This window comes from Aptenodytes patagonicus, chromosome Z (assembly GCF_965638725.1).
Source record: "Aptenodytes patagonicus chromosome Z, bAptPat1.pri.cur, whole genome shotgun sequence".
Classification (NCBI taxonomy): Eukaryota; Metazoa; Chordata; class Aves; order Sphenisciformes; family Spheniscidae; genus Aptenodytes; species Aptenodytes patagonicus.
Window position 1 is genome coordinate 88149038 of NC_134982.1, and position 24986 is coordinate 88174023.

General features: G+C 39.4%; 1 protein-coding gene across 4 annotated transcripts in view; it reads right to left on the reverse strand.

The window, feature by feature from the left end:
* MCTP1 (multiple C2 and transmembrane domain containing 1) overlaps positions 1 to 24986 on the reverse strand; it is a 297668-nt gene that overhangs the window by 128060 nt on the left and 144622 nt on the right. For 3 of the 4 annotated variants that reach the window (XM_076362434.1, XM_076362432.1, XM_076362436.1), the window contains exons 6-8: positions 20872 to 20910; positions 4525 to 4695; positions 2864 to 2994 (exon numbers count right to left, since the gene is read on the reverse strand). In XM_076362434.1, the coding sequence (XP_076218549.1) occupies positions 2864 to 2994; positions 4525 to 4695; positions 20872 to 20910 (341 nt within the window). The remainder of the gene's footprint in view (positions 1 to 2863; positions 2995 to 4524; positions 4696 to 20871; positions 20911 to 24986) is intronic. The other variant, XM_076362433.1, reaches the window with a different exon arrangement.

Here is a 24986-nt window from a genome sequence, read left to right on the forward strand (position 1 = left end):
GCCAGCTCAGTTTGGAAACCGTGAACCAGTTTTTGGAAACCGTGAACCAAGGCACTCTTCAAAGAGATCCCCTGGCAAAGCAGCTCGATTACCCCTGTTTTGCACGGGAAATTCTGCTGACCTTGACGTGTGCTCTGCAAGCAGATGAATATGGAGGACACAAAAAACCCCCAACACTGTGGATGAGAGGTGAGAACTGCTCCTTAAACAAACTGTTTCTTCTGTTTTCTCAATTTGGTCTGCTGTTTCCCTCAGTGAGAAGGATCTCTTCAACCAAGCGTGGCTTCTCCCGAACCATACTTTGGCCAGGGAGCACATCTTCAAGAAATACTTGTTTTCATTTACATTTAATAAAAATATTCCTATATAATAAAACAGCTGCTGCTTGAGCATTACTCAAGAAAGTGGGAAGATCACAATAAGATGAAAGGGATTACTCTCCATCACAGAGCAATGCTAGAATACTACCAGGAAAGTCTTTTGTTTCCCTCCCACAGCCTCATTATCACTTTTCCTGGAACCTGAATCAAAACACTCAATTTATTACATGTGCCTTGAGAGCCACAGAGCCTTAGTCATGGAGCATGACTCAGTCATGCTTTACAAAATTAATATACATTTACCATAACACACACACACACACACACACAGAGCAAGTCCATAGTGTCCGTACCAAAGTATTTACAGCTTTTAGAGGCAGCCTCGAAAGGAGAAACTGGGGAAGAGAGGTGGATGTAAAGTGGAGCTGTCAGGTGTCAGTGATTTTTATCCACAGTGACTGGAAAAGAGTATCAGGGAGGGGGAATATTAAGACCTATTTTTGTATTCAGATTGAGCTTGACAAATGACAAAGTTTTTCATGGAAACCTTCATGGAGAGGGATTTGTTTGCAGGTTGCATTATCCAGAGATAAGGTATGAACAGAAGGTGAAATGAGAGCGTCTGAAAGGACAAACTGAAGAAGGATTATACATACACCGACAGCAGAGAGGTCACAAAAAACAAGAGCAGCAAGATTTCGGGAAAAATACCACTGATTTTCTTAAAATCAGTTATATACTGCAGAAGCACTACAGATTAGCTTTGTCAAAGGAGCATCTTTTTTGGTATATACAGGAATTACATCTATTTAGGAAAATGATAGAAAACAAAACAAGGTTCTCCCACTGAAAAATGCTAAAGACTTCAAGCATTCTTCTTAGAGAGAAGACTTCTCATCCTACCAAATTTTTTTTGCCTAAATAAAATGTGGAAATTATTTGTTACTTGCATAATAGCATGCAGTTACTAAGAAGAAACAGATGCACACTTAAGACGTACAACTTTTTTAGGTATCTGAAAAGCTACCTAAGCAGCTCATGTGTCTGAAGTTACAAATTTTCCTTCTCTAATTTCTCTATCACATTCTTACTTAGGTTTCAAGTGCCTTGGAGCAAAAATGGTGTCTTTTATTTTATGCAATGCTCTTAAAAAGACTTTATAGTTACTGGTAACAGTAACAACGTAAAGTGCTGCTTTCATGACAGCGTTCTGAAAAATCACACGTGAAAACTCTGCATCTCACCGTCTTTTGGATAAGAAGGTTAACATTAAGCAGAAAATAGGAATAATTTCCCAAGGTGTGTCATGTGTTGACATAGGACTAAATAATTGTTACTTCAGAAAAATAGTTATTGTTACCATATGCACCAACTGAAATTAAGCAAGGGAAAACAAACAATGTAAACTTCAAATATAAACATATCACCCCATGCATAGGGTTTCATCATCTAAAATAAAATCCTACTGTGTACGCTTTTGAAAAGTGGTTTTGTCCGGTATTAAAGCTGTATGCTTGCCACAGACTGTGTATGTATTCTGAGTTCCCACAATATATGGTAGGAAATAAATACAGAATATTATCCAACTGATCTGATTTGATAAAGAAAGCCATTACCCTCAATGGAATGAGAGGTGGAAAAGGTTAGTAGAAACATAACCATGTTGACATCAAAAGTACATGGCTCAGTCTGTTGGATTTCCATTCCTGATTTCAACCACCAAAAAAAGCAATTCTACTAGTTAATGGTATCAATGTCCTAGTGAAAGCACCTACAACCAATATTCTAACAAACAATCCAAATATATAGGATTAATAATAATCACTATTATTACGAACGTATGGCTATCAATTGAAGTATGATGTAAACAAATACCTGAGCTTTCAAAATAGCACTGACTTTGTACAGTATCTGTAAGCACAAGACAGTTTTTTCCCCTATTAGCTAACAGTTAATGCCATTTTTAAAAAACATTAGCATCTTTCTTCTTCCTACGCAGTAACAAGAAGCATAACCACACATTTATACCATTTCTTGAACTCTAAGACAGGTGCCAAAGATTCACTTTTCCTGAAAACGAATTAGGTGAATGATCTTATTTCTTTGCCCCAAAAGCTGTGTGTAGTCCCTCAAGACTTTCATTTCATTTACCGAACATTTACCAAAAATAAGGACATAATTTTGGTGTTATGTGCCTATTATGAGTCAGGAGAGTTATTTCTCCTCCAGGCCGGACGTTGCCGTATGGAACTTCCTGCATCTTGATTATCGCTCTAAATGTGGGATTTTTATTTTGGAAAACCTAAGTCTATCAATTGGTAGAAGCTGCCACCTACTGGTCAATAAAAATTATTTTACACCATCAAAGTAAAGAATTGCATCAATGCAGTGAACTGTACTGACACTTCGTAAAAAATCCTCCCCTACCTCTAAAAAAAAAAAAAGCAAGAACAAACAGTCATAAGAAATAGTTTCAATGGCAAGGCTCATTTTAATCATCTCCTCTCATCCCCAGGGAACAAGAAGGCTGTAATTGCACAAACCTGCCAATAAAATCATCTTTTTTGCCAGCATCTTTGTCCCACACGGTAATATCAATAATTCCACCTCGTTCTTCATAGAGATGAAAGTCAAACTGCTCCCTCCACTGAGGATTCAAAGTTTTTGGCACAATCTGAAAGGAGAGCAAAAAGAAAGTCATACTGCATTGTGCAGGCATACACTTCCTTGAATTGAAAATTTGATCTTTAGAGTCTGTTCAGGAAGTTGATCTTCTATTTGCAGCATGAGTATTTTAAGCAGTGAGAATTAAAAAATAGTAATTGGAGAAGACTACCGGCCAGTTCTCTCATGCCTCTGACACAACAGCAACCTCCAAAATCCTGCAACCTGTCACTTTCAAAAGCCTCCTGAACAAAGGATTTACCCTAGGAATGGATCCATTTTTCTGAGAATAATTATGCCCTCTCCTGAGTGGCAGTTACCTGCAAAGTTATGTGTCTGAGCCTAAAGGAAAACAAAGCACCGGCAATGACAAGTAGATGGTGACTGTAAGTATTTAAACAGAAACAATTCTATCATGTTTTCTTTCCCCAGCTGCAGTAATATTGGGAGAAAGATGATACCACAGTTTACTTTTTAAGGAATACTACTTTTTATTTTCAAAACTGTATTTTACTTCCTTTCCTTTGCAACTCAGATGAAAGCAGCTTTCTCAATTAATTTTAGTCCAGTTACTTCTGAGAAAAGAAGTAACTTCAATGGACTTCAGTCCGTGTACTTGAGCAAGAATGGAAACTGCCTAGTACCTTCCCTATGAAGCAATCGCTACTTTCTACATCCACCAGTTCCACTGGCTTGAAAAAATCGAAAAATCGGAGAGGATTAAAATGCAGAAATGCCATGAAAATTTTTAAGTCACAAAAGCATGAAATTTGATTTCTTCTAATTTCAGATTAAGAGGCCCTAAGGTGGGCTCAGAGGTCTGAAAATGTGGCACCGAAAGGCTCCTGGCCTCCTCCTCACTTTGCCCTTCGTCTGGCTGTGAAAACCACATGGGCTGTCACGGCCATTGAGAGAGGAAGGTCATGTGTGTCGTTGGCAGGCACAGCATCTTCCATAAACAGCAATTTTCAAACCAACAGGGATCAGGGAAATAAAAAATAATAGCAAGAAAGCCAAGCAAGTCTCCACTTTCTCCCCGATTAATCCCTTCTACCTGTTAAGCGCATACATACACAAAACTTCAATGAAGCTTGCTGTAAGGACACAATGAGGAAAGTGAGAATATAAGCATGACGTGGTTCAAGGATAAGACCATACAAAGGATGCAAGAGGCTACCGGCATCAAGCCAGAAAGGCACAAAGGTGGCATCTACTTGTCAGAATCACTCTGCATCTCTCCCCTGCCGTGAATGACCCGTAACAGGAAATAAAAGCCAACATGGTCTGTATGGAAAATCAGGTGTGCCTCCCTGCCACCCTGCATTTTTCAGTGCTACATTTTTCCCCAGCTAGTATTATTTTTGTTTATAATGAAATAAAAAGAAACATCCAAACAAAACTCCAGGTGCTCTGACAGCTAATTAATACAACAGTAAATCTCCGTCGCTATTTAAATAGTCATGCAAGCCGAAAAAACCCAAACAGGAACAAAACTTTTCAAACACAGCCAATGCAGATTTTAGGTCACGGCTAAAATTACCTTGCTCTTATACTTCTGATGCCCCAACCGGAACTTCACGTAAGGATCACTTAGTCCATTTGCATCCATCGCCTTGAGTTCACGACCTTCTATTAAGGTGACACTAACTATCCCTCTCCATAGCTGAGATTTTCTGTGTAGGTCAGAGAGACGTAAGCTCTGGGTCTGAAACTTTAGGGAAATAAAAACCATAGATTTAGTTAAAACAATTCCAAAAATTTCCCCTGCATTTTAATGTACCATTTTACAAAACTATGAATGTAAAACAACCATCTTAAGCCATTTTGAGGTTATTTGACAGTACATACGTAAACAATATTACAAAGAATTACCTGGAGAGAAACAAAACAGTGACAAATACGCAGGTAATATAATGCTGCTTTTGCAGAAGCAAGCAGAACAAATGCTACTTAAGGAAATGTTCAGAACAAAAAAAAAAGAAGTGTTTTTTCCTGCTTCACTTCTCCCTCTGCTGATAGAACTAACAACATTACATATAAATGTTACAAATTCTCTTCTATTAGTAGCATATGATTGAATGAACTCAAGCAAACATAAAAATAAACATAAAAAACAGTGAGAAAATGAAACTTCCATTAAAATAAAATAAAGCCACCATGAGAAACACAGACCAAGGAAAAAGAAGTCAATAAACTCCCGCACACATGACAACTATCTCAGCCTCTAAAATGATGTGGTATTCTCAGAAATAGCAAGGAAAAGTGAATTAAATACCAACATATTAGTTCAAGAGTTTCAAAATGAGATGTTGCAGAGCCTCTGATCAGAACTGTGCGGAAATTTGTGGACTGTGAACCCTCAGCCGCTGACTTTGGTGGTTAAAAGAAAATAGACACGCACCCACACAAACCAGATGGCCACAGCATTCATCACTGAACTCCACTGGGGGCAGGAGAGCGGGGGGTTATAAATTTGAGTAATTTAAGATCAGCTCCAGCTTGCGCTGAGTTGTAGAGGGTACAGGGTACTGCCAGGTGGCTCCAGAACTGGGAAATCACCTTTGCACGCTGAGGTAGGCAAACATGTCTCAGGTACATCTGAGCAGCAAGGTTGCCAAAGGCCTTCCCTTTTATTCTGAAATTGTATTCGTTCAAGGTTACCTTATCTAAAAGCAGAGCACTAGATACCTAAACAATATTTAAACTCACAAGTTATTCTTTCTAGGAATCAAAAAAAGCAAGTCTACATGGATACTCAGCTGTACGTATATCAAATATACGCATTTTCTTTATTGTGCAATGTAGTTTGAGCAACAAAGGCTTTATGGGCTCACCAACCCTCCGTACATGGAGGGTTGCAGGGTTGGCTTCATCACCCGCACACCTCCAGTATCTCTGTTAGAGGTTTTCAGTGCAAATTTGGTTTGAGTCTTTCAGAGGGTAAACACAGCTGGATGGTTACAGCTATACAAGTGCCCAGGGCAGGAATTTTACTTTATTACCCAGAGAAGATTATAGGAAGTACACTGGAGTATAATCATTGGATTATAATCTGCACTCACCAGACTCCAGAGAAAAGTGTTATACACGAGGACTGGGGCCACTGGGGTTGGAGCAAATCTGAATAACGTGCTTTCAGCAGTATTTCAGACATCATATTGGCATGTATTTATATTTTCTAATGGCTATTCATTCCAAGCAGTATGGTTACTCCCAAAATATTTCACTGTATTTGTTAAAGATTTATCTTCCTGAAGTGAATGATTTGACTGCGGAGAAACTTCTCACAAACTTACTATTTCTCTAAAGGCAAACAAGGAACTGCGGACTTCAGCTGAGAAGTGGAATAAACTTTAACTTAACCTGTGACATGAAGCAGCAGTGGGACACCAGCAAGCAGAAACTCTACAAAAATTAGGGCACAAGTGGGAAACTCAGTTACCAGAAGAGATTTCAGTAACAACATGGGAACATTCTTAAACTTCATAATTTTTTTCTCAGCACAAATACCCCTTCATTGGGGGTATACAGTCAACACTGCCAAAGACTTCTCTTGTGAAGAAGTGGTAGATTTTTTTTTTCCTGTTCCAGTTTCTTAGAAGGTCTAGAGCAAAAGAAAGACTGAATAGTAAATAACTAAAACTGACTCTGCCCTGAACATAATGTGATGAGAGATACAGAAAGAAGAGAGTGGGACAACCAGGGGATCAGGCCCAGCCAGCACGGATTCATGAAAGGCAGGTCCTGCTTGACCAACCTGATCTCCTTCTATGACCAGGTGACCCGCCTAGTGGATGAGGGAGAGGCTGTGGATGTGGTCTACCTGGACTTCAGCAAGGCCTTTGACACCGTCTCCCACAGCATTCTCCTAGAGAAGCTGGCGGCTCACGGCTTAGACAGGTGGACTCTGCGCTGGGTCAAAAACTGGCTGGACGGCCGGGCCCAGAGAGTTGTGGTGAATGGAGTTACATCCAGTTGGCGGCCGGTCACGAGCGGTGTTCCCCAGGGCTCAGTTTTGGGGCCGGTCTTGTTTAATATCTTTATTGATGATCTGGATGAGGGGATTGAGTGCACCCTCAGTAAGTTTGCAGACGACACCAAGTTGGGTGGGAGTGTTGATCTGCTCGAGGGTAGGAAGGCTCTGCAGAGGGACCTGGACAGGCTGGATGGATGGGCCCAGGCCAACTGTATGAGGTTCAACAAGGCCAAGTGCCGGGTCCTGCACTTTGGCCACAACAACCCCATGCAGCGCTACAGGCTTGGGGAAGAGTGGCTGGAAAGCTGCCCAGCAGAGAAGGACCTGGGGGTGTTGGTTGACAGCCGGCTGAACATGAGCCGGCAGTGTGCCCAGGCGGCCAAGAAGGCCAATGGCATCCTGGCCTGTATCAGAAATGGTGTGGCCAGCAGGAGTAGGGAAGTGATCGTGCCCCTGTACTCAGCACTGGTGAGGCCGCACCTCGAATACTGTGTTCAGTTTTGGGCCCCTCACTACAAGAAGGACGTCGAGGTGCTGGAGCGTGTCCAGAGAAGGGCAACGAGGCTGGTGAGGGGTCTGGAGAACAAGTCTTCTGAGGACCGGCTGAGGGAGCTGGGGTTGTTTAGCCTGGAAAAAAGGAGGCTGAGGGGAGACCTCATCGCTCTCTACAACCACCTGAAAGGAGGTTGTAGCGAGGTGGGTGTTGGTCTTTTCTCCGAAGTAACAAGTGATAGGACGAGAGGAAATGGCCTCAAGTTGCGGCAGGGGAGGTTTAGATTGGATGTAAGGAAAAATGTCTTTACTGAAAGAGTGGTGAAACATTGGAAGAGGCTGCCCAGGGAAGTGGTGGAGTCACCATCCCTGGAGGTATTTAAAAGACGTGTAGATGAGGCGCTTAGGGACATGGTTTAGTGGGCATGGTGGTGTTGGGTTGACGGTTGGACTCGATGATCTTAGAGGTCTTTTCCAACCTCAATGATTCTATGATTCTATGATTCTATAAGAGAAGACAAGGCACGTTTAGGAAGGTATTTCGTACTGGGTTAGAAGCAGTGGTTAGTTGAGACTTACTTTTGGCAAAGAATACACAGTTGTTGGGGGTTTTTTAAGAGTTGAGTGGGAATCCAAATGATTTCCAGGATATTATCATGGAAAGTAAGACTGAGTTTGCATTTACAACTCTTTTAAAGTAAAGCTTAAGCACAACTGCATCGCTCTCTACTTCACTAATCACAAATGAGACAGTGAATCTTTTAGAGAGTATACTTGATCTAAAGTCCGTATTTTCAATGGCTCTTAAAATAATTTGCTGCATTAGAGCAGCTTCCACCATATAAAACATGCTGATTTTTTATGACCAGTAGGGAGTTTCATCTACGGAGGTAATTTACGCACGAGGTGGCAAGGTGAGATCTAAACGACCACGCACAGAGCGTGAATTGACAGATGGGTCAGACAGGAGCTTACAAGAGTCAGGCAGGAACCCTGAGAACAGGAACGTTTTGCTGGGGAAAGCCCTTTTTGGGTCAGAGCCAGATCTCTCAGTCTGCGACTCGCGAAGCGCCTGGCAGAGCCCAGTGGCATGCCGACCGATAGCGAAGCTGCAGAGTCCACATCTCAATCCGCTGGAAGAAAAGCAGCCGGCTGCTAAAAGTACAGTGGTGTGGGCTGGTTGTGGCTCTTTCTTCCTCAAGGTAGGGAATCTGGACCACGGCGGTGCTCTTTTCTCCCTGTCTTTATCGGTAACATGCAGATCCATGGAACAGCAGAAGGGAGACATACTGAAAGAGTCAGGGTACAGCTAGCTGGAGCTAAAGCTACTGAGATTTCCTGGACATGAGAGGCACGGGCCATGTGGTCTTCTCCAGCAAGAATAACTTCCAACTGGTATTTTTCTTGTTTCCAAGTGAGATTGAACAGCATCTGAACAAACATCTAAAACACGCTTTCCTTCCAGCCAAAGTCATCCTTATCCTCAGAAAGTGCAGATACTGACATAATCTCTAATTTAATGTAGTCTTTCTTGTAGGAAGGAAAATACATAAACACAAATGTTTAGATTTCAAGTCAAATTTGAGAAAAAGCTAATAGATGAAAAAATGGGAAAATAAGACCGATTTCACATTTTACAGTTCTTCCCTTACGAAGTTAATTTCACAGTGTGAGACAGGTACATCATTTCTGGATACATCTTTAGGTATCGAAGCAACCTTCTGTAATCCAGCCCACGGTGAGTTAGCTACAAAGTCAGGAGGGAAACTGTGAGAGTAAAACCAAGAAATGAGCACGGATCTTTCCAAGTTTCTCCTAGGAAGGAATATTTCTCGAGACTAATTCTTAGATAACTTATTTCCCTCAGAAAGCAGGTAATGCATTTTGCATTCTGGCTTCACTCTTCTGCCACAGACAAAAGCATGATAAAATTGCACAGCTTTTAATTTCTCTGGGAATAGGTGGAAAGTTATATATTTCATAATATTCCATCTGAAACTGGCCATACTGTCTATGTAACGCCACAATTTGGAAAGAAGCAAGGTCAAGATCTCAGGCCACAACCAACCATCATTAACATGGGATTATTATTCATATTCTTGTGCATTTATAAGCAGGCATGGAGACTCCCACCTGCCATGTTCTAAACCAAAAAAAAAGGAAAAAAAAAAATAAAAAAAGAAGTTGCAGCCTGCATACTGTGAAGCTTTCTCTCTCTCTTTTCCCAAAAGGAAATTAAAATTAGACTTCTGAAAAGGAATCTTTCATGTCAAAGCTGCCTGCGAAAGAAAACCTTCTATCTTTTCACATCCATATACCACTTTAATGCCTCTACTATAAACAGTAAGCAAACCCAATATTTTCTTACATGATAAAATTAGCTTTTATTTATGTTCCACCTATTATGTCTAAATGTGGGGTAGCAGAAGGGTTAGGGATGCCAACAGCAGAAAATCTTTGGACACAGAAACAGAACTGTATCCTCTATTAGAGATGATTAATATAGTTAGCCGAATACAATGGCAGAACTGAAGGATGATCTTACAGCATGGCTGAATGTTCTGCATACGGTCACATGTTACTGGTTAACGTTACGGGGCGGCAAACCAAGTAGGCTTAGCCAGAATCTGGGTGTTGTTCCCAGGTTCATCGAGACCATGTTCTTGATGAGTGTATTAATCGTCACAACTTTATTGTTACTTTCGTCAAAAGAAGAGAAGCCTTAGTAAGTACTTTTGAAAATCCCGTAAGTATTTATCTTTGGGTATCTACGTGACCTCTGAAACTCTAGCCCATAATGAGTTGGAGAAACCCCACAATCTGTCCTCCCCCAGCCTGACCTCACCTTTTCACTGATCAGTGCTCATGCCCTGCAAAGCACCACCTCTCGCACTTGCATGCGCTTGTGCCCCTGCAAACAGACTCTGCTTTTACTGTATCTCCTCCCTGTTACACACACCACTAGGACACACTCCTCCTCCTCCTCTGCATCCTTGAACGCAAAATCTATTGTCCAAGAATAATTCAACAATAGACAGAAGCAAAACAGTGTGCCTACCACAAGGCTGGGTTTTTTTTTAAAGTTTTAAAAAGCAAATAGATAATGCAGCCATGTGTCCTGTGAAGGCATCTCTACCCAAAGAATTACTTTGGTTTGGAAGCTTTAAATAAAATACCAATCAAGAAAATAATGAAAGAATGTAGGAAAGAATGACACTCTTCTTCACTGCTGAACAGAGCGCAGATGTACAAATACAGCGGAGTGAATCAAAGCCAGCATTTTAAATGACTGATGCAAACTCACGTAAACAGAATTCTTCTCCCCAAATTTCTAGGATGCTTGCATAGCTTGGATAAAAGATTTAAAATAAAGATTGAGAATGTCAATAGATACAGCTGCTACTTCTACATACCTTGTCCACACAATGAAAAAATCACGGAATATGATTTTTTTAGCCCCATATACAAAAAGGGCTATACAAGGGACTCTCATATGCATTCACAATGATTTTCCCCTATTAGAAACTACACAAAGCATAATACTTTGCAGAAGTCATCAACATGTAGACCCTGAGCTACAAAAATGCCTTCAATGGGATCATGATGATTCCTTTTTAATGTTTTGCTTGTTTTATAAATGGAGTACTACTGATAATTACTGTAATATGAAAGAACATTTACCTTAACTTATTATCAACTATATTTTACATTTTAGGATATTTTAATTCTAGGTAAAGCTAATCTGAATTTCTGTAGTCGAGAAATTCACACTGTCCTGTACCCTGTGTGTTTTCTACGTGTAACATACCCTGTGCTATGTTAAATCTGGTTTAGGATGTTTGCTCTAACAACTCGATATTGTCACTGTAGTAGCAATCTTGTGGTGACACTACAATATTTGTAGTAACAGCTGATACATTTGCAGCATTTCATGCATTTTTGTGGTTTGCTAAATCCAACAATTGTGCATCCTACTTAAGTGCACTTGCTGCAGCCAGCTCAGGTGTAATATGATGAAGGCTGTGACTCTATTATGCACTCACTATGACTTGCATTTTCTGGAAAAGAGTGGAAATATTTATACAAGACAACGGTGTGCCGGCAAGAGCTGTCAGAGGTTGTGTCAGTACAACCCTAACCTTCACCCTTGTCTTCCTCCCAGCAACGCCTCTTGGAAACTGTGGTTGCAATATGTGAAAGCCAACGGGTCTCCTGATGATGATTTACCCCATGCAACGCTACAGGCTTGGGGAAAAGTGGCTGGAAAGCTGCCTGGCGGAAAAGGACCTGGGGGTGCTGGTCGACAGCCGGCTGAACATGAGCCGGCAGTGTGCCCAGGTGGCCAAGAAGGCCAATGGCATCCTGGCCTGTATCAGCAAGAGTGTGGCCAGCAGGAGTAGGGAAGTGATCGTGCCCCTGTACTCGGCACTGGTGGGGCTGCACCTCGAATACTGAGTTCGGTTTTGGGCCCCTCACTACAAGAAGGACATTGAGGTGCTGGAGCATGTCCAGAGAAGGGCAACGAGGCTGGTGAGGGGTCTGGAGAACAAGTCTGATGAGGAGCGGCTGAGGGAGCTGGGGTTGTTTAGCCTGGAGAAAAGGAGGCTGAGGGGAGACCTCATCGCTCTCTACAACTCCCTGAAAGGAGGTTGTAACGAGGTGGGGGTCGGTCTCTTCTCCCAAGTAACAAGCGATAGGACGAGAGGAAACGGCCTCAAGTTGTGCCAGGGGAGGTTTAGATTGGACGTGAGGAAAAATTTCTTTACTGAAAGAGTGGTTGAACGTTGGAAGAGGCTGCCCAGGGAAGTGGTGGAGTCCCCATCCCTGGAGGTGTTTAAAAGATGTGTAGATGAGGCGCTTAGGGACATGGTTTAGTGGGCGTGGCGGTGTTGGGTTGACGGTTGGACTCGATGATCTTAGAGGTCTTTTCCAACCTTAAAGATTCTATGATTCTATGATTGTTAATGCCTGGGATGACTAGGACTAGTGTCACCATGGTCCTAACACTGACGTGAATGTCACACACAGAAGGACAGTGGCCACCAAGACTTGATGGAAACTCCCTGTGCTTTTGGAATTGTGGGCATGAACCCAGAAAACCCACACCGAAATGCTACTCTGCTGTTTTGATTGTTAACCACATCAGCTGTTATCACTCACATACAAGTAATGCAAATATAAGCCTCACTAAATATTTGCATAATTTTTATAACCAGATGTCTAACAGACAGGTGTATCTATTCTGACATTTTTAACTTCTATTCCATTATTTAGTAGCTTTCCATCAAGCACCATTTACAGCTGATAAACTGACATCTAGAACCCCAGGGCTTACAAAAGCAAATATTTCTCAGTCTTAAAACATTCTTCTTAAAAACCAAAACCCAATAATTCTACCTTCTATTCTGAAATTCCACAGAGTTTTGGTTGAAAGATTCTCGTTGAAAGATTGAACTGATTGCAAATTCCTTCAATTAAGAAATATCATACAACTCTATGCTTCTGCTTGTCTTTGCAATCCTTAGACTATGATTTGCTATTTCCAATCTTATTCTCTACTCAAAAGGCATCTTATTCCAGTGGAAAAGCATTTGTTTCAATTTTAAAACAGCAAAAAATGCTGCATAAGGCTTTTGATATTAGGAAAAGGGAAATCAGGAGTCACATAAACTAAGTATTTTGAGTTGCGCAGAAAAGCACCAGTTAATAAGGCCATAGCTTTTGGCACTTTAGTTTGTGCAACTGGAACACATTTATTTTTAGAAAAGCTTCTAAAATAAATTTTAAAAACAGTCAGCAGTTAGGAGCTGAAAGCCTTAGATTTTGCAATTAATTTTTGTTTAAAAAGTTCATAAATTGTATTTTTCCTTTTAAAAGTATATGCAAAAATTTCTAGAGCTGAATTAAAGCAAAAATGGTTATCTAAATGCAAGTTAAAAATCACTGTAATTCACTTGCTTTAGGCAGTAAATACACTCTTTTATCACCAATTGTAATTAATCAGAAGTAGCTTCTCTGTTATGACTTTGGGATGATAATGTAAATTTACTCTTAGTTTATACATAATGTGTTGCGACCCAGAGTAATTTACCTTCATTTCTGGGAAGAATGGACCTTTGGTTCCAATTGATCAGTGTCACACAGAAACAGCTCATCACATATGATTAGTATAAATGAAGAGTATTACATTTTAGTGCATTCTGGTATTCCCAGTTCTAAACTTATCATTGATAATACGAAACAGAAGAGAAGGTATAAAAGAAGAGAAGGTGACATCTTATCTTTTCCTCCAGATTTTACTGGAATACTGTGACTTGATAGGGCATAGCAGATAATTATTAAATACCTTTTCCCCTACTATGTTTGGCTAAAGATTCCAACCCACTTGTTCCTCTGTTTGGCCTTAAATTAAAGCTTTCCTGGCATTTTCTTAATGTGCCATTAATGTAGCAAGTTTAATGTGGGGTCTGATCATGTTTGAACTCAATTTAATGGCAATTCTCCCACAGAGGTGAAAAGGGCATGAGTAGACCCTTAGTCAGATGAAAATAATTTTCAGTGAAATGAACAACATTTCTGACAGAGCTCTCTCCCAGTATGCTTTGGCTAAAAGGTACCATCTTTATTAAAATACCTTTGCTTAAATAGTTATGGTTACACAGGAAAACATGAGCTAATCTTATTTCTTCGTATACAAATTGTGAATAGAGGCAGTGAGTATATTAATTAGATCTCCACGAGTATAGGATTTGTTGACATAAACTATTTATATGGGATAGCAGCTCACTTACCCTCTAGCCGAGCCAATAAAAAATTTTCAGGATAAACAACTTACCATGAGGAAATGCTGTTCAGAGAAAATCAAACCTATGTGAGAACATGCCAATTTCATCAGAACTTTGAACAAAACCAAGGAATATAAACAACCTGGTCAGCCAGTATTACGGCTTTTGGGTACCCATCCTCCCTATGAGTATCTATAGGACCACTAACTCATCAGTACACTGTCTAGTGAACGCAGGAGATACCAGGATTCCCACCCAAGTTCTCAACCAGGGAGGACAACTGTTGCCAATGAGGCAAAAATTACACCAACACCCTCTCATCTTCAGTTTGAAAGACCTAAATTAATACCAAGACAGAGCTTGGTCACTCCCATACTCCTGTCTTATAAAGTAAGCAAGCAGGAGGAGAAGATATGTTGACAATTGAACAAACCAACCTTAATTTCCAAATGTCTTCCATCCTGAAAGCTTAGGAAGAGAAGACTCAGGTGCTGCACCTTCCTCCGAATTACTGAGTAAAAACGGGTACTTTGCTTACTTGCGTAGCACAGTCTACATGCCCTACATAAACTACCAGAGCTTCCCAGCTGGTATCAGACCTCAGCGCTCTCATCTCAGACTGTGTATTTTGTTGTCCTACAGGACTACAAACACAATGAAGCTTACAAAGGTTCTCAGATGAAAGCAAAATACATTTATCTGTCACTTTTCTTTTCTCTGGGAATGGCCACTAAAACCACATTGTCTCCCCAGAAGTGGGGAGACTATAAAGTATCTGCAATTGCTAGTGCAGTCCCTGTCCTTACACAGAGGCTTCCCCACTATCAGTGAGTGAACATCCAGCCATGGTTGTTAGCAAACCAGCCTGACCACATAGCTTCACCTGACCTCGTACTGGGTCTGGCTGGGATGGAGGTCGCTTTCCTCACAAGAGCCCGTACGGTGCTGTGCTTTGCATTTGTGGCTAAACCGCTGTCGGTAACACAGCAACGTTTTGGCTATTGCTGATCAGCGCTCGCACGGCATCAAGGCTTTGTGCTGGCTGGGGTCAACCCACCAGACTTGTTAATTCCTCCCATCCTCTCATTATTCATTCTGACCTATTTTCCGCTCACAGTAAAACTTCATTCCAAATACCACTGTTTTGTTTCCTTTTACATGCTCCTAATCGTTAGTATTTGAGCACCCCAAAACTTTCCTCTGAATTAAGTATATATATATACACACACATATATATTTCAAAGGATCATTTTTTTCAGACTCAGTCTAAAATGTGTATATAAATTGTGCCCAAAACACTGTGATAAAACATATCGATCTGTGTTGTGGGAAGAGATGAGCTTAATTTGCTCATGGGAGATACTGTTAGACACTAGGGAAAAAAACAGCCTTTAATGGAAGTGATAGTTAAGCACCAGAACCAACTCTCTAGGGAGGTTGTAGAATATCCATCACTGCAGATTTTTAAGGACAGATTAAACAAACACCTGTCAAACACAGTTTAGCTATCATTGTTCCCACTTTAGGATAGGAAGACAACTTTTCAGGCTGTTACTCCTATTTTCTGTCTTTTTCACACCTACCCTGCACACAGGTAGATTTTTAAATATCCCAGACACCTGAAATCCTGGGAAGTGAGGTTCGGTCTGTCCACCAACAATACCTGCCTTGCCATCAGCCTTGTCTTCCACAGACATTCCTGTTATCTTCCCAAGTTCCTTTTCTCATACGTTTTTGCCTCCATCTCTCCCACGCAGCACAGCAAGGTTAAACCTTTCAAAGCAAGCTCTGTGTGCATTACCCTGTAAGCAAATAGCACCACCTGAATCCACTATCCCTTACCCTTTTCTGAATTAACCTCCTGTAATCACACAGCAAATTGTACAGCAACAGAGGGAACAGGTGATTTTTCATAAAATGTTTACTGGTATCTTCAGATTCTTCACAGAAAAGTCTGCCTGCTCTAAATAAAATGAAATGCTCTTTGAGAGAGAACGTCCAAAGAAAAGCTTCTGCTTAAGTTAATGCAAACAATTAATTGCCAAATGCAGGTACAATTATTTGACAACTCTAAAAAAAAAAAAAAAAGCTGTATTTATCTAAAAACTGCAACATTAACTCTTCTGGGGGAGCACCATCGGCAAAGACAACCCTTACTAGGAGGAGGCAATGACCATAAAATGCCTGACATTTTGCAACAAAAGCACTTTTTTTCTTTTTTAAAAAAAGGAAGTATGCAGGCTCTTCCCATTTCCAGCTATAATCAAGGCAAAGTTTTGATTTTGGCTGGAAAATACATATGTCTATATGTATGTTATATATACATATAAATCAGTGCTGAATTACAGTCACAGCTTCATTGACCCCAAGTTTAGTACTTACGCTTTTGATTTTAAAGTTAAACACCACTTCACATTAAAAGTGCTAGAAGCAGTAAGATTTTATCTTTTAAAAATGTTGGTAGTAAAGGCACGGCAAAAGTAATGAAATTTCATCATTAGAAGCTAAGAGAAGAATGAGGAGGAAGTACTTCATTAAAGAGAACATAATTTTTTACATGAGAAAAAATAGTGCATTTAAACAGTCTCTTCGTTCCTCTGTCATCAGCTTTAGGCTTAATAATAGTTAAGAAAATTTAAAGCTTTTTTTACTATTATTTTTGACAGCACTGCACTGACAAGGAGAAAGAGAGCAATATGTGCATTTCTAACTCAATGTTATGCTGCCAACATTTTAATAGGCTCCCTTCCCATACCCTTTCCTCAGCTATTGATTAAGCCTCTGTGCTGCGGAGAATTAGTAAATAAGAAGTCAGAGTCGATTTTTTTCTTGTTTTCATAACCAGAGGAAAAAGGAGAAAACAACTCTTCACAATCCGTCTGCGTTGGCTCGTGCTGGAAATAGCAATGCTTTATTTCTCATCACACAGACAGCTTGCACCTCAAGGATTCTGTAATGGAAATCGCTTCAGCAATTAGCACTATTCATCTCACTGTCAGAAGTGGTGTTGACTATTAGTAATAAATTACCTTTTGCAAGACTGGGCTTTTCCATGCTCCTTTTATACCTAGACCGCAACAACTGTTTTACCAAATTAGACCCGGTATCAAGACAGTTTAGAAAGCAAGAGAGGAGCAGGAAGTTTGTTTCCTTCAACCCAAAGAAGGAGAGCCATGAGGAAAGTCTGCATGTTCAGCAGAAGAACTAATGCAAAAAGGAAAATCTGCCCTAAGGGAAAACTGCGGTGGATGTGGAGAGCCACCGAAGCAGAACAAGTCAGATCCATGCACAGAGAGGAAAGCCATTTTGCACAGGTCAAAATTTTTCCAATAGCTTTTTAAAAAGAAAAACAAAGCTAAAAAATCCTGTATTTGGTTTAAATGAATGACTGATTATTCAGATCCTACAAGCATTGTCTTTCTCCTGTAGCACTTGTCTGCTAACCCACGGAATATCCAACAAACTGAACTCCAAACCACAGGAACTGAGGCACGGGCACGTTGAGGTTATTGGGCAAACACCTGGATACAAAGAAATGCATGAAACATTGGGCAATCCACCTCCACCTTTACTTGAGGTGTAATAAATCTTAGTACCGACATAGTGGTAGAAATGGAGCTGCTTCCTCTCCTAGACCATGCAGCAAACAGCCCACCCGAGCGATCACTGGCCACCATTTTGCTTTAATGCAACATCAAGCTTGTGGTGGATGAAATAAAACAATCAATTTGGCACTGAACGCAAATTGTAACTTCCCAGCAGAAGTTTCTTTTTAAATAAACAGCTTTGTTTTTTTTAAATAGCCCACCAGGAGTCGCCTTTCGCTGAAGACGGGAAGTTTGACTTTCCTTTTCACAGAACATGTAAGTGCTCCGACTTCAAAATTGTTTGAATTTCATTTTTGCTAGATTCAGTGAAAGATGAGTATTCCCTCTGACCTAGACAGTGCAGGGAGTGATCTAGCTCTCATGAATTTTGATCAAGATTATGTCTGGAATAAAGCAAACATGATAGGGAAAATAAAAAAAAAAAAAACCAAAACCAAACAACAGAAGGAAAAAAACTAACAACAAAAGCAAAAGCGGTGTTGCATTTTTGCAACTCCACTAACAAATGTTTACAACAATACTGTGTTAGAAAGCACTGACTTACAGACAAAATAGATAAAATGCACAGCTGCATTGACCTGGGTTTTTCATGAGACCTTAACTTCATCTTTAGGGTGAATAGGGGGAGCAGTATTTGAAGTAGAGACTCAGAATTTGGCCGAAGTAATTGTTTGCAAGTACATGAATACCATAATACTGTAATAGGGAAGACTAGTTACCGTTCTTTTCACAGCTACTACACAGGCGCAAGGAACTATGTGCAAGCAATGCAGTTCACGAACACAAGCAATGCCATAGTGGTCTGCACTGCTATATCTTAACTTCAAGCTATGTATGTTACAGAAAAGGTAGGCTTCAAGTACAGAAATTTTAAAAAGTAAAACATACTGTCATAATCTCTAAAATCAAATTCATTTACTAGAAGTGCCATTTTAAAGACTCTAGAGAGCTAAAAAAGTAGGTTTAGGAAATTTTATAATGATATCTCTAAAAAAATTTCATATTCTGTTTTTTTCTCAGCTCTCAGGAGTGTAAGACAAACACTTCCTGAAGAAGGAGGATCTCAGTTAGGGCACTGTCTCTATTACCTAATAGCATTAAGCACCTATTTCTAGAAATTTTTTTATATCCGCAAGTGACATCTTATTTAATATTGATCATCCTGCACTCCAGAGAACAGCAATTTTTTTGAAGGAATTCTTTGTAAATAAAAGATTTTTTAATTTGTTTTCCTGACAGCAGACCAAAGATTTGGAACTCTGGAATAGCCCCACAAGGCAAATGAGCTCCTGCGGTTTAACTGAGATACTTCTGTATATAAATCACACACAGAACAGTGCATGTAAGATGTTATACATGCATTACATCTCTAGGTAAAAATATTACTTCAGCTGAAATAAATGTAAAAAAATGCAATATTTAAATTCATACATTCGCTATTTGTCAAATCTTTTTATATGCCCCTTTGCAAACATGGCAACTACTGAAATGTTATCAAATGAATGTAACAAAGAAGAAGATGGAGAAATAATTCACTTGAAGAGCTCTGAAGAATTCCGAGCTATCATGCTGTGCAATTCATTCAGGATTATTGAAGCTCACAGGTGTGTCAATTTGAAATCTTAAGTATGGGAAAGTTAGTAATAAACTAGTTTTACAAACTGCCATCCAACACAGTCAGCATATCAAGAGTTAACGCATCACTTGCATGATGCAAAACAGCTGTGTCCTTCACCATCCTCACAGCTCTTCATTAACTCTTCAGAAGTTTGAGCATCTTGGATATTTCAGGAAAAGTTAGACGAACCACATGAGAATCAAAATACTACACATCATCACTTCACCAAGTATCTTTGCTTCACAGATTTCAAAAAAGCAACAGAGACTGAGTACTGTCCTGTATCACAGAAGCAAACTGTGTGAAAACCCCATGCATAACCCAAAAATTTTAAACCCTGCTCTTTTTTTTTAAAGGTTAAAAAAAAAGTGCAAATATTCGTCAGCAAGCACTATATACAACACTTTATTAATAAACTTCTATTTAAATTTGTGCATCAGTATGCTAGAAAAGTAAATAGCTTTACAAAATAAGTGAAATCACCCCATATAGCTATTTCATTTTTCTCATTTTAACACCTTTACATGATAATATCTCAAAAAAACCCCAGATCTACCAAACCAGCTCAAGACTTTTAGAAATTTTAATGCTATTTTAAATTATGCAAATAATAAGAAGGCTTGAAACTTGAAAGCAGCATCGCAGCATTAGCTAAGAGTAGCCAGAAAGTGCTGAGAAACTATTCACATTTTCTCTATGTCTCTCTGTGTGAGAGACACACAGGAAAAAGGTAAAGATGAATTGTATTCTACTACAGTAAAACTCTCAGTCTTTCCCTAGTGTAAAAGAGCATACACTGCTCCTTTTTTATCACTCACATGACTCCTAAGATGAGAAAAGCCAGACACTGAATTTGCCTGGAGAGGCATCTAAAGAGCTGTGTAAGTGGAGACCGACAATCATTCCTTAAGCGCTCTGCTCTTGGAAAGCCTGGCTGCAATTGCCATCTGTGCACGCCCAGCAATCAGGGAAACTTCTCTTGGAGAAGCATCACTCCGAAAACTTCCACACACAAAAACTGTAACCAGTAAAAGTAGTAATAGGAAAATAAAAGTTACCCTTTGGCATGAATTATTTGTTAACAAGTAAGCTTTAAGGAGATTGTAGATACATGAGAAATTAAAGGTTTTAGGAAAAGAATCAGGACATGTTTGCCACTTACATGAAGTTACTAGATGACTTCAAGATAGGCTATAACAAAGTTGTTGAGAGGTTTAATGATTACATTAAAAGCTCAACTGTTTCAGGATTTTGATTTGATGAAACACAAAACGATGTCATTAAAACACAATTTGAAGGAGAATAAATCCTGTGCCACAAGTTTCCAGTCCTAGACGGCATGTTTGACAAATCATCATATTCCTTCTAAAATAAACAAAAAGCCAGAAGACCACATGCTAAAAGTTACCTTACTTGATCTTTTCCAACTCTTCCTCATTAGCATTGTCTGAAAATAAAATAGAGCATTTTAATTACCTTTTCTCTGCAGTACAGAAAAGGAGGCCCACTGTCTCCAACAGGACAATCCACATTTAACCACCACTACAACTGAAGCAGCAACACTCACACTACAGCGACAGCTACACGAGACTGAAATAACTCCAGACAACTAGCAGCACTGTTTGCACCCAGGCATACTTTTCTGTGTGGTATGAACGTCTCATTTCCGGAGACAATGCATTATGTGAAATCATTTAAAAAAGCAAGCAAGAAAGAAAGAAAGAAAGAAAGAATTAGATAAGCAAATGAAAAAAATGAATGTGCCATTACTGATAGTGACTTCAATTTTTACTGATACTTGAATGACAGTTTTTTTAATATTAATGTACTCTAATTTTTCGGAACACCACTGTTTAGCTCACAGGTGTAGCCATGTAAGAGAAATCCTGCAAAAGGCTCCTTGGACAATATGCATCTATTACAAAATCCTTAAGGTTACCACTGCTAATCAGTTTCACAGCAGTAAAAATATCTCTTTTGTTTGACAATTATGCACATGGGATAGAAAAAAAGTCATGCGTTGACTCTTTAAAAATCCCAAAATGCAGTAGCCCTATCCCATTACCTAACTAATCTGTAAAACCTTGGCACTGCTAGAGACAATGCTCTGACATGCCAGGAGGCAAAGTGTCCACAGACAGATTCTTAACCATTAAATAAAAGAGACATACTGGTCAAGACAGATATAGACAATTTATCTGTGAACACAACTGTTGCTTAAAGCGGTTCTGTGGAAATACAGAGCAATTAATTTGTAGAATTTAGTAACATTTAGCAGCCTGTTGTGGACACTGAGCAAGAATAAATCAAAGGCCGTTAATGTCTATTGAAAATTTCTTTATGTCATGACAAACTTTTTTTTTTAATTAGCGATTGCAAAAACACTTTCTTTTTCAGATAATGGAAATAAATTTTGAAATGCAAACATTTTCCTTGCTAGGAAATAAAAGTATTACATGCGGAAAAAATGAAAATGGGAGCAAATATGTGGGGCTTAGATCTTTGAAAATATCCAGAAACTTTTCAAATAGACACAGTTTTTTGGGAGAAGAAAAACAACTAGCTGCTGAGGAAAACTAAGTTGCTATGGACAGTTAAAGCCTACAGCCTCTGCAGTGAGTTGATGATAACTGTAGCACTGTGGCTTTGGAAAATATACACAGATGCTAAATAAAGCTGGAGAAAGCCATTTATCTCATTTTTATAGGAGAGGCACATAAGAATTAAGCAGCTTGAGGCCTGCAGCAGGCCCTGGAGAAGACCTCCAAGCTCCTGCAACATACCACAGCTCCTCCCTTCCTCGTCATTGCTGAATCCCACACAGCTATAAGTCAGAGCACAAATTCAGCTTCACCGGGCTTCGGACCAGGCCGTGAGCAAGGAGGAGAATACAGCCCGACAGCTGAATTAACTACGTACCAAATACTATTTCAGCTCTGAGGAGTTCACTTTGAGTAGTAGCTACAGAAACGTATGACCGTACTTGTTGAGTGCATCAGCATCATTACCACCTGTAGCAGGATAAGCTGAAGCCATCATAACCATCCTGAGAAGCCAATAAACCATATATATAGCATAGGGCAGATTATGATGGATGATCTACATGGAACTATTTCATCTGAAAATATTCCATGCCCTGAGTCCATCTCTGTCATTCTTTTTTTCCTAAGCTGTTGTTATCCCTCTGGCAAATTAAAAAAAAAAAAAAAAAAAAAAATCGCATTGTAAGATTTAAGACAGCAAGCAAATTGGCAGCATATTACTGTTGTTAATATTTTCATATGAAGCAAAAAAGTATTAAGCATCACTTGGGATAAATTATTTAAGGAAAAAACAATGCTGTGAATTTTATTCTCATTAAATAACAACATCCAAGTAGCATTCATATGTTTCCTTTTCTCCGTTTCCTATGCTACTCAGGCCATTGGCAGTGGTGGAACAGCAGTCCCCAATCCCTGCTGGCCCCAAGGCAGCAGCTCCCATCAAGCTACCGACTTTCTAATTTCCTGTAGCTGAGGGTTGCCTGTAAGAGCAAGGTTGGAAACAACTGCTGTAGAGAAGACACGGGAGACATGCAGCTCTGACGAACTCACAGTCACTCTGCAAGTTCCCCAGTGACGAAATCTGTGCACTGAGCTCTGCTGGAGGAAGAGCCAGAAAAACTCACACGCACTGCGGCACCGATGATTACAACACCAAACACAGAACCTGCAGACATCACGTGCACGTTTTCAGTTGGCATGCATGCAGCTACAAATGGCACACAGGCATGCACAGCACTACATGTATCCAAAGGGAAATATTAACAGAATACTGTCTGAATTAAAGAAACAAAACAGACGTCACTGGAGCAGGTCTAAGAAAAGAATCAAGTCATTGCTAGTTCTGACTTTTTTTACACTGGTCATCAAAAAGAGAAATTAATGAAAAATACAGAAAGTACATCATAAACACATTATTTTTTAAAAGAAGAGTTAAAAATAATAAAATTTTTTTAGAGCTCATGTTTTAACATTTTTATATACACATACTTTTTCCATACTTTTTTATTTCAAGTCTTCTTTGTTTACACTAGTTATCTAAGCTAGCTGTCCTCTCAAAGCAAAATAATTAAAAATGCTGCGTTAATCTAAAGGACAAGTATTGTTAACAGGACAGAGCAAATGCAAATGGATTACTGGAACTAGTGCTACTGCAACTTAATTGTGTTAGGCTGGAAAAAGATTATACTTTTCACAAATACTAAAGACATTCTCATTTTTACGGTTGCATAAGAATAATTAGTTAATCAATTTTGATTCACAATTCATGATTGTTCAAAAATCAGAACAAATCAGATTGCTTTCATTTATCAAAACTCAAAAGAATAGGACTCTATTCATGTACATAGTTTGAATGATGTATTACAGGATTATTACTTTAAAAGTTCGTATTTTTATGCCTTTAGAACAAGCACTAGGTCGCAAAAGACAAAGATACTTACATACAAGGTTTCCTAGAAATTTTGATTTGTTCATGTGCCACGCTCATATGTTAACATTCAATAACTGCAGGCTACTTCTGCATTTTCTTCCAAGAAAACGTACTACAAAAATCAAATAGTGTGTTCTTACTTATGAAACCAGTATACTGAATCTCCTGTAATTGAAACCATGTCCGATATTCTTCTACTGGAAACACACAAATTGTAAACTACTTAAGCGCTGTTTTTCACAATCCACCAGGACTCAAAGATAAATACTCCCCTCTCCTAGTCTGTAATATAATTTTACATACAGTTACACAAACATATGCATATGTTAATATCCTTAATTGATATTTGAATCCAAAGATGTAATCTGTTTTCATCTTAGGAAATGGGACCTTCCAGCTATAAATTCTAAAGAACACCTCATCAGTCAGCACACTGAAAATCTGCATTTCATCAGAATTTCTTTCAGAAAGATACGGAACAGGATGCTCCTGTGTGTACCAAATTTCTCTCTCATGTCTTTGCACACCTCAAGGCTTCACAAAAGATAGTTCTATCCAAAACAAACTATTACTCTTTCAAATTGATTGCTTATTTTTTAAGTCATTTGTAATAATACCTCTCTCACAGACAGGCGGCAATGTACAACGAGGCCCCCAATTTTGTACCATTTAACCTCAAACTTCCAACTGGAATATCTTATCCTCCAGCAGTGTCAATATTTCTTGCACAGTATAACAGGATGCATCTTCCTGTAATATACAGGTACATTATTTTGATATGCCAATAAAATGCTTTGAAACAAGACCTGTCCTCTAGCTACACAAACGCATCGTCAAAAGACCTTCCCTTTATCTGTACATCAATGCATGACCTTCAAAACACTCTCAGTCGCTGCAGTTCTGGCAGCAGGGGGATCTCCTTGGGAAGCCTAATTCGCGTCAAAAAGTTACCAGATGACACATCACAAAAAGCAAGTCTTGCTCAACAGGGCTGGGTTTGGATTGTGACTATAGAGCTGCCCAAAATACAGGATCAGACATCATGCTGCT